This window comes from Galeopterus variegatus, unplaced genomic scaffold (assembly GCF_000696425.1).
Source record: "Galeopterus variegatus unplaced genomic scaffold, G_variegatus-3.0.2 Scaffold157, whole genome shotgun sequence".
Classification (NCBI taxonomy): Eukaryota; Metazoa; Chordata; class Mammalia; order Dermoptera; family Cynocephalidae; genus Galeopterus; species Galeopterus variegatus.
The window spans coordinates 659-11,069 of NW_007726268.1; the positions used below are offsets into that span (position 1 = coordinate 659).

The 10,411-nt window shown below is 51.6% G+C and overlaps 1 protein-coding gene across 1 annotated transcript; it reads right to left on the bottom strand.

Annotated features, from left to right (window-relative positions):
• Window positions 1–412: 412 nt before the first annotated feature.
• Window positions 413–4,122, bottom strand: LOC103608923 (protein APCDD1-like; the record flags this gene model as incomplete). Its single annotated transcript, XM_008593311.1, has 3 exons — window positions 4,080–4,122; window positions 3,790–3,928; window positions 413–965 (listed from the first exon to the last, which is right to left on the bottom strand). Coding segments are annotated over exons 1-3 (735 nt in total), but the record flags the coding sequence as incomplete, so codon positions are not given.
• Between the last annotated feature and the right edge of the window lie 6,289 nt (window positions 4,123–10,411).

Here is a 10,411-nt window from a genome sequence, read left to right on the forward strand (position 1 = left end):
AGCCCTACCCTTGTGGAGGGTCTAGGGCTGGAGGCAGGAATCCATACACAAACAGACAATAGAGCTTCGGCACTTGCTGAGTGCTGAGAAGGTCACAGGGAGGAAAAACCTGCCCAAGCCCATGGGCCCACGTGGGGCAGAAATGGGGTCTTGCAGGGCCCTGGAGGACCAAATCTGGAGGATGTGGGCTAGGGAGGACGAGACCCAGAAGGCTGACTAATGTTTCCTTCTGGAAAAAGCCAGCCACCTTGTAAAGGCCTGAGGAAAGATGTCTCAAGCAGAGGGAACAGCATGTGCAAATGTCCTGAGGCAAGCTGACCAGAGTGGGGCAGCAGTGATAAGAGCAGGGCAGGCAGAGCCCTAGGCAGGGACCAGATCATATGCGGCCTACTGGCCAGGGGCCCAGACTCACCAGGGCGCTCTGCAATGGGCGCTGGTAGCCGGTGGGCCGGTAGTGTCGCCTCTCTGCCTGGTCGGTGTGGATGTCCCCCAGGTACAGCTCCTCCACCAGCCATGGTGCAGCCCTGGGCTGGGGCTGCAGGTGGCGCTGCACACGGACCAGGCTTAGCTCATGCATGGTGAAGCCCAGTGCTGCCATGCAGTCCCCCTGGGCCTGGGCACTCAGCAGCTCATACAGCGCCCCAGGCAGCCAGGCCCGGGCCGGGGGCAGACGCTGGGCGCAGTCCTGGCCAGCCTGGGTCAGGTTGAGACGCCCGCTGACATCGAGCAGGGCATGGCGGCTGTGGAAGACGATGCCCACCTTGTGCAGGTGGTAGTCAGCCTCAGTGGCACCTTGGGTGACCCAGGAGGCCCGGCGCAGGCGGATTTTGCCCTTGATGAGCAGCGAGTGGGCAGGTTCCTGGCAGAAAGGGTCCCCATAGTAGAATTGGTAGGCTCGGAAGAGGCGGTTGGGGTAGAAGGTGTAGAAACGGGTGAGGAACTCTGGTCCTGGGCGCACCTCGCAGCTGCGGGCAGGGGTGGGGGTCAGGGGAGGAGCAAGGAGATGGGGGTTGGACAGAGAAGTGAACACCAGCACCATAAGCCCCTCTCCCTGTGGGGCTGGGCTCCTGCCTCCCCAGCCCCCATTTCAGACCTCAGCTCAGTCCTGGGCCCCTACAGCATCAGTTTCCCTGACTGTTCTTAGTCAGGCCCAACTTAGGGGCCAGGGACCTTCTGCTCAATGCCTTGTAGCCTCAACAAAAGCCGTCTAGTTCTTCTTTCATTCAATCTTAATTGCCCTAATTGGAGGCTCCTTTGCAACTGTCTAGGACTCACTGCACTGCGAGTTCTGGGAGGTTCTTTCCCCATTGGGTTCCTGGCACCTGCCTGGAGCCAGCACCCTCCCTGGGTCCTTACTAAGTGAACGAATGAGTCAGGGATGACGGTTGCTTACACTGTCTCCCCCTTTGATAGGCTGACTCCCCCACCAGGTTTCATCCATGTCTATGACAGGGCTTATTGATCTAAACCAGGTGTCACCAAACTTTTTCTGTAAAGAGTCAGATAATAAATATTTTTGTTTTTGCAGGCCAGATGGTTTCTGTTGCAGCTACTCAACATTGCTAAAGCAGCCATAGATAATGTATAAATGATGGGCATGGTTGTGTGCCAGTAAAACTTTATTTACAAAAACAGGCAGTGGACTGGACTTGGTCCTCAGGCTCTCTTCTGTTGGTGATATGAACAAACCCAGGAGGTGATGGATAGGAGGCAAAGGGAAGCTAAATGACTCCTAGACCCACAGTCATACCCTGGGCAGGGGACTTCCTCACTGAGGGCTCAGATGGGGTGGATGAGTTTTGGGGGGGCTGGGGAAGAGCAGGTAGGTGCCACCCCTACAATTTTACTCTAACCAAATACCACCTGTACTGCTATTTTCTTGATATTTTTCATATCGGGGCTGTTGGAGCAGAGCAAACATGTTATCAACCAGCAAGGAAACAATGCCCTCTTTTCTTTCAATCTTTCTGAGAACGTTAAGGAGAAAGTCTCTGTTCGGAGATAATGCGTCTTCAACGCCAACCTCCCTTTTCTCCCGGGGAGAACCGACTTGGAGCCTTAGATAGGCAACGAATCTAGAGAGAACTTAATCGGGTTGTTTTGTTTTCATCGAGTTTCTTTTTACACTCACCCCTTATTTATGACAAGTGGCTCTATTCTCTATATCCAATGTAGTATTCTGCTTCCTTTAAAAATAATCATGGCACACTGTGCAGTTTATTGTGCACCAATTATACCTCAATGAAGGTGTAAAAGTAAATGTATATATTTAAGTAAATAAAAGCAAGTTGGTTTAAAGAAAGTAAATACAAGTACAGGTGTTAGTTTAAAATCAAAAGAGGCGGCCCACGTCGCCAAGGGTCTCAGACAAGATCTGGAGAAGGGATTTGCCTAAGGTCACATTAGATATCTCAGTAGTTCCCAGACTCTGGACCCTTTTCCATACTTTTCCCAGGAAGCAGCCAGGCCTGTCTGAGAGCGTGGCAGGGAACTTTCTAGGAAGAAAATTCTAGATGTTTCTTAGAAGGACTGCTCCAAAATGCTGTTGTCTCAGGGCAGGAGCAGTCTGCAACTAGTGTCCCCCCTCCCTGTACCCCAGTTCTGTCTCAGAGTGACCCTGGCTAGTGGTTGGCTTGATCCCAGCTGGACTGTGGGGCCTAGATGTTTCTTAGAAGGACTGCTCCAAAATGCTGTTGTCTCAGGGCAGGAGCAGTCTGCAGCTAGTGTCCCCCCTCCCTGTACCCCAGTTCTGTCTCAGAGTGACCCTGGCTAGTGGTTGGCTTGATCCCAGCTGGACTGTGGGGCGGGGGCTACGTGCAGCTCAGCAGAGCCTGGGAATGCGTTGGAAGCAGCTTTGCAGATTCATGTCTCCTCCCTCCACCCAAAGCACAAGCAGATGTTTGGCAGTCGGGTTTCTCCCTGACCTCAGGAGGTTCATGGAGGACACAGAGAGTCCAGTCCTTGACCCCAGAACAGGACTGGCCCAGAGGGGAAGGCGGGGGAGGAAGGGAGGAGGCAGGTGTTGAGGAGGCCACAGCCTCCCTTCTCCCTACCCCACCCCTGGGAGGGGGCCTCAGCTGACTGCTGTGGGACTTGTGCACACAGATGAGAGCATGACATACAGCCCGTTGGCCGCAGAGCAGCAGCTGGGCCTCCGAAGTGTCTGGAGAGCCCGTCAGGTTAAAAAGAGAATTTTATGGGGACACCCAGGCTCTCTCTGGCCTGCCACTTCCTGCCTCAGGGCCTTTGCACCAGCTGTGCCATCTGCCTGGTGCTTCCCTTGGCTTTTGAATGGCTGACTCCTCTACTTTCAGCTCTCAGCAGAATGTCACCACCTCCAAGAAGCCTCCCCTGACCACTCTAAACAACGCTCCAGGTCACTTGTTGTCATGTCCTCAGTTTTATTTCCTTCCTTGCACAGCTTAGCACTATCTCGCTTCTAGTACTTATTTCTGTGTTTGCATGTTTAGTGCATGTCCCACTGCCAACCCCATGTGCCTAGCTGGTAATAGGCACCCAATAAGTGTTTGTATGATAAGTGCTCAATGTGTTCAATGAATGGATTTCATCCATTTGCTCTTTGTGGTTGGGACGTGATGCTCAACACAGTCCCTGCCTCCCAGGTGCACTCTGTAGAGGGGAGGCAGGGAAAGCCACATGTTTGGCAGGTAGCAGGTCTCTTGGACAGCTGGATGAATTGTGCCCATTTTACAGACATGACACTGAGGCTCAGAAAGGGAAAAGTCTCCCAGGCCAGGGGTCCATGGTCAAGGTGATGCGGGGTCTTACCCAGTGGAGATCCAGGGCCCGTCAAGGTGTGGAGGTAGGATTGCAGTGACAGGTGCTCCATTGGGCAAGGACTGCTGGCAGCGGGGCTTCCACTGCAGGTGGCCACCTCTGGTTGTCCTGGTAGCCTCTGTGGTATGGGCTGCAAACCACACAGACCTGGGTGAGAGATCCCAGCACAGGACAGGTATTCCGCCTGCCCAACCCCTCCAGGGCCACAGCTTGCAAGACAGCAGGTAGCCAGGCAGGGCTGTGCCCCCACCTTGGCTCCCCCTCAAGATGCCCAGCCTCACCTCGGGCTGCCCCCAGTACTGGAGACAGTGAGGGGCTCCACATAGTGGGGTGGCTAGAATCAGCCTCCTGACTCTTCTCCTCCTGGGGTCCCAGATGTGATCTCCCTTGAATCCAAGCCTCCTTGAGGGAGACCACCCCAGATTCCAGGGCTAGGAAGCCTCTGAGAATTTGACATGAGAGTAGATTCCCAGAAGCCCAGAGCTTCTGCAGACTCACCTGCTATGTCCAGGCCCTGTGGGCAGTGGCTAAAGGACCGTACACTCCTGGACCAGGTGCCCTCCAGACTCAGACCCCAGGAGTCGGGGGCAGTGGGACTCCAGCCCTTCTCAGAGCAGACCCCTCCCCTCCTCCAAGGAGCCGGTTTCTGTCTGACCTCTCCCAGCTTGGAGCAGCTGCCTGCTGCCCACCCTTGGGCCATGTGCTTTGTGTCTCACTGCAGCGCCAGGCCTGCCAGTTGTCCCTCTTTGTGGCTGTGGGCCCAGCCATTGCTCAGTAAGTGTGTGGTGGGTGGCTGAGCACACAGACCCCCAGCAGTTGCCTGGCTGTGCATGAGGACAATGTGGGCCTCCCCTTCTCCCTGGAGCCAGGGGAGGAAGGTGACCAAAGCTAGGGCCAGTGCACGGGGCTTCTTGTGAGCGACCCCAGATGTGCTTGGCTCTGTCCTGGAGATGGGTCAAGCCAGGGCGTGGGACTGCTCACAGCCTCTCCTAGGGGCTGCTCCGAGGTGGGAACGCCAAAGCCTTCAGCTGCCGAAGAGCAGCAGCTCCCCCCGAAACCGGCATCTCCCCTTGGAGGCAACAGGCTCCAGACAGCCCAGATGGCTGGATGTCGTGGGAAGCTTGGCGGCAGGCAGCACCCAAGTATCCCAGCGCCGGTTGTACTCGTGGCCCGACTCCTACAACTGGGCTTCCCAGCCTCGGTGCTGCAGCCCGAGTGGGTCAGGAGGGGCCCAGTCATCAGGACACAGGTCTACCAGAGACATCCGCCAGCCAGAAGGCCTCAGCAAAGGTTGCAGGTGTAGAGGAGAATGGACGGCATCCCCCCCATGTCCCCACTGCACATTCACACCTGCCTGGCCGGGGTTCAGGAAGGGCCATGTGGCTAGGGGAGGTTTGGGGTTCCCACAGTGCCCCCTTGGAGCTGTCCGGCTGGACATGACCCTAAACTCTCCACGCCCCAGCAGCCTCTCAGGAAAGTGAGGCAGAGCAGATTCCTCACTTCTCTGGAGGCTGGGGGATCCCCCGTGAGCAGCAGAGCAGACAGGAGTGATGTTTTTGGTGACAATGGTGATGACAACCGAGTTCCTGTTAACCAAGCATGGGCTCTGTGCATTTTCATATATTATCTCATTTGATTTTGAAACAACTTTAGGAGATGGGTGTCGGTGATGTCTTTCTCTTGTGGGCAGAGAAACGGGCTCAGCTTGCACAGGGGTACATGCCACCTGAATGTGACAGAGCCAGACTAGGAGCCTGAATTTTTTTTTTTTGGCAGCTGGCCAGTACGAGGATCGGAACCCATGACCTCGGTCTTATAACGCTGTGGTCTAACCAACTGAACTAAGTGGCCAGCCCCTGGTGGTTTAACTGTTGCCCACCTTGCATCCCCAGTGAGGGCAAAGGGGCTGATTTGGAGGCCTGGGGGAACACAGGGCACTCAGCAGACATCTGCTGCATGAACAGGCCAATAAGTGAGTAAAAAAGTGGGCGTGATGCTGGGTCTTCACTGCATTCTTGGTTTATCCTACAACTGATTCTTTGGCTTCCATCTGCTGAACAGGAGAAATGAAAACTAACAGCCCACTCAGACCTGCTCTGCAGAGTGAATACTCTGAGGGAGCCCGGAGAGGGAAGCCGTGGTGGTTTCGATTCACTTGGCACGTCCCATATGGGGACCCGAGCCAGACGGAGTGCTTGGTGGTGAGCATCAGAGCTGGGCCGCGGTCCCACATAACCCTACCAGGAACTCTGAGTTGCAGGGGGGACACACCTCGGTGTCAACACCTTGCAGGTGCTGGGGCTTCTGCAGTCAACTTCATGGGAAGACACTGGGTTCCCTGGATTCAATTCTGCTGGTTGTTTTGAGCATCGCCGATGTCAATGAAACCTGTCCGAAGCATTGATTTGGAGAATGGAAAAAGCCAAGTGAAAAAATGGATCACAAGGAAAAGCATGATTTGCCTAGCAGGAAAATCAAGCTTTCATCCAGAGCAGAATAGTGAGTGGGCCCTGAAAATGACTTGTTTGTCATTGTTTCCACGAACCTCAGTTTCTCGAGGAAATGTTTTCTGTTCAAAAGAAAACAAGCCTTTTATTTTTCTATATCCTCCCAGAGGACACCGAGATGGCCTGCGACGTTATATTTTGTCATGAATCCTCAGAGATCATGTTTCCACTAAGCGTGTTTTAGTTTGTCTTGTTTCTCTGTGAGAAATTAGGATTTAGTTATGTCAGGAGGCTATGAGATTCGGTTAAATCGCACCGTGTTCAGACATACAACACACAACACACAAAACTGGAGACCTTGGTGGAAACACACAGTGGGGCACAATGTTGCCTTGATCGTTTGTAAGGCCTCAGCTTGAAGGTTACAAAAATAAAATCAACCAATTCTAATTGATGTCATGACACTATCTCCATCGCAGCTTTCGAGGTAGACATTTGATTTTCTTTTATTTTTTTTTCCCTCCTTCTTTCTCTCCCCCCAGAAAAGTCGTAACTGAAGAAACATCTCAAAGCAGGTGGTGCTGTGGGCTTGACTGCACGACTTTTCACAGGGACCTGATAGATTGAATTAAATGCAGGGACCAAATTGATTTTTATCAACCATGGATTTTTAATTAACACTGGTGTCCACTTACTGCCATTCATTATTTACTGTTTACCCACTAATTAAAAATTATGCTGCTTTTGCGCTCATAAGATCAGGGACATTTGAAATTAGATAGCATCGTTCAAATTACCTGCAGAATTAAATCTAGAGTGCCCAATGGCTCAGACCAGGCTACCAAAGCTTAAAATATGATCTGTTCCTGCCTGCTGTGTTATCGTGAGCCAACACCAGGGATAGGCCACATGGACAAACACCATATGGAACCTGCCTGGGGCCTAAAGGGGAACGGATGCTTACTGAGCCCCTGCTCAGTGTGGCAATGGCTCAGACCAGGCTACCAAAGCTTAAAATATGATCTGTTCCTGCCTGCTGTGTTATCATGAGCCAACACCAGGGATAGGCCACATGGACAAACACCATATGGAACCCGCCTGGGGCCTAAAGGGGAACGGATGCTTACTGAGCCCCTGCTCAGTGTGAGCACTTGGCTAAGATTGCCTCCAGATCATCAGAAGGGTGCCCAGCATCTACTGAGCATGTGTTAAGTGTGTCCCATGGGTCAGATGCTTTATCTGCATTACGCCGGCTGTGAGCTCTCCCCGCAGCCCTGGGGAGACCGGATATCAGCACATTGTGCTGGGCATTCCCAAGGGTTGATTGGTGTAGTCTGTACAACCTCCCGTGAGAGGGTTCTGCCAATACCCCCATTTTACAGATGAGGAAGCTAAGCTTCAGAGGAGTGAAGCTCCTCCTTAGGCAGATGCTTCTTAGCCATTAAAAAAAATCTTTTTTGGTAAAATACACCTAACATAAAATTCACCATTTTAACTATTTTAAGGGGTACAATTTTAGTGGCATTTAGCACATTCACAATGTTGTGCAACCCCCACCACTATCTAATTCCAGAACATTTTCATCACGTAGAAAGGAGACCCTGTACCCATTAGCAGTCACTCCCTTCTCCTTTTAGACACTGACACACACTGATCTGCTTTCAGTCTCTATGTATTTGCCTATTCTAGACACTTCCTATAAATGCAGTCATCCAGCATGTGCCCTTTTCTTAGCTACTTTTTGTGACAATTCCATTAGGCAGATGTGGCTATCCCCATTTTGCAGATGAACAGTGGAGACTTAGAGAGGTTTCACTCCCAGGCCCACGAAACAGCCCATGTTTTTTCAAAGAGTAGACATGGATTGAAAAGGGGTGGAGGGTGTAGAAAAGATGTGGGGTTTGCAGCCAGAGCAGATGGAGAAATGTGAGCTGTTCAGTTACCTTTCTTTTGGGGCAAAAAGCAAAAGAAAAGGACTCGTTCCTGTCCTAATTGGCTTGTCCCAAGGCTCTCGAGGTTTTAGGTGTGATGGAGAGCATTTCATATTCCAGCAGTAATGGGCTGATTTTGGAGGGTGTTAAAAAGCAGCCGTCATCATCATAACAAACCTGTGCTTTCACAGCCCTTTTTCTGAGAACTGAGTTTTAAAAGGAGGTGGACCTGAACTTGATTTTAATATTAGGTGATATGGTAAGTAAATAGTTTTTAATGAGTGAATGTGTGAGTCATGGATGTATTAAGTACCCTGTGGGTTCGAAGAAGGTGGGGGGGGGATGGGGAGGCTGGATGTAAACCATGACGTCGCCCCCAGGTACGCAAAAGCAGAGGGCCTGAGGCTCCTGGGGCTGCCAGAACAAAGGACCACAAACTATGGCTTATGCAACAGGAATTTATTCTCTCTAAGTCTGGAGTCTGAAAGTCTGAAGTCCAAAATCAAGGTGTCAGCAGGGCCACACTCCCTTCAGAGGCTCCAGAAGAGGATCCTTCCTGCCTCTTCTAGCTTCAGGTGGCTCCAGGTGTCCCTTGGCTTGTGGCTGCGTCACTCCAGTCTCTGCCTCCATCTTCACATGGCAGTCTTCCCTCTCTGTGGGTTTGCTCTGTGTCTACATCTTTGTAGCCAAATCTCTGTTTCTTTTCTCTAATAAAGGTGCTGGGCCGGCCCGGTGGCGCACTTGGTAGAGTGTGGCGCTTGGGAGTGCAGCAGCGCTCCCGCCGAGGGTTCGGATCCCATGTGGAGACTGGTTCCTGCTCACTGGCTGAGTGCGGTGCAGGCGCAACACCGAGGGTTGCGATCCCATTGCCGGTCCCCGGTACGGGCGCGACACCGAGGGTTGCAATCCCGTTACCGGTCAGTAAAAAAGACAAAAAGAAAAAAAAAAAGGGCTGATCACTGGATCAGGGCCCACTCTAATCCACTGTGACCTCATCTCAACTTGACTACATCTGCAAAGACCCTATATCCAAATAAAGTCACATTCACAGGTACTAGGGGTTAGGACTTGAACATATCTTTTTTGGGGGGTTATTATTCAACCCCCAATAGACATCAAGGGCCGTTCAAAGCTGAGGTCTCCTCAGCATCCTAACCTTCATTCCTTCACCCCCACACAAACACACGCTGCAGCGGCTCTGGATTCATGAGGCTGCAGGGGACGGCTAGAATCCCTATTCTCATGGAGAGGCTGACATTAACCAAATAGGCCAACTATGGAATATAATTTCCAAGCATCCTAAGTGTCTTGAAGGAAATTTACACAGTCATAAAAACTTCCCATGGTTTCCCAATGCTCTGGGAGCAACGTCCAAGGTTTTCCATATACCCTGCGAGGCCTTCAAACCCAGCCGTCCCCCCACCGCCATCCACCGCTCCTGCCATGCTTTTCTACCGCGTTCCTGGAGAACCCTTCCCACCCCAGGGCTGCATGCAATGCCACCGCTGTGCCCTGTGCTGGCCCTTCTCTTTCACCTGGGGCTCAGCACAAGCGTCATTTCCTGGCAGGCTGGCTTCAATGTTCCCCTCGGCTACGCTCCATTCTCTTCTCTCCTGTGTCGGACTCATCACACCTGGTAATTATTGATCTCTTTTCCGTTTTCTGTTTACTTTTATTTTTTGACTTTGTATTTTGAAATAATTTCAGTCTCACAAAAATGTTGCAAATGCAGTGGACAGAGTTCTCCTATACCCTTCATCCAGTTTGCCCAAAAGTTAACATCTTCCACAGGCACCCATGATGACCAACACTAGGACTTTAACACTGATACACTGTGATTAACTAATCTAAAGACCTTTTTCAAGTTTCGCCTGTTGTTCCATTAATGTCTCTTCTGGTCCAGGATCCTGCTCAGCTGATCGCTGTCATGTCTCCTTCAGTCTGAGACACTTCTTTCATCTTTGTCTTTCATGATCTTGGCACTTTTGAAGAGTCCTGGCCAGTTATTTTGCACTGTGTTCCCCAGTTTGGGATTGTCTGATGTTTCCTTATGATTCAATTCAGCCCATGTGTTTTTGGTAATGCTGCAGATGCGGTGTTGCGTGCCTCCCAGCGCCTCTCAGGTGGCCAGCGAGGTCAACTGTTTCATTCCTGGTGGTGCTGACTTGAATCACTTGCTTAAACAGGTATCTGCCACCTCCTTCATGTGGTGGAAATAATAGAAATATCTTGCTT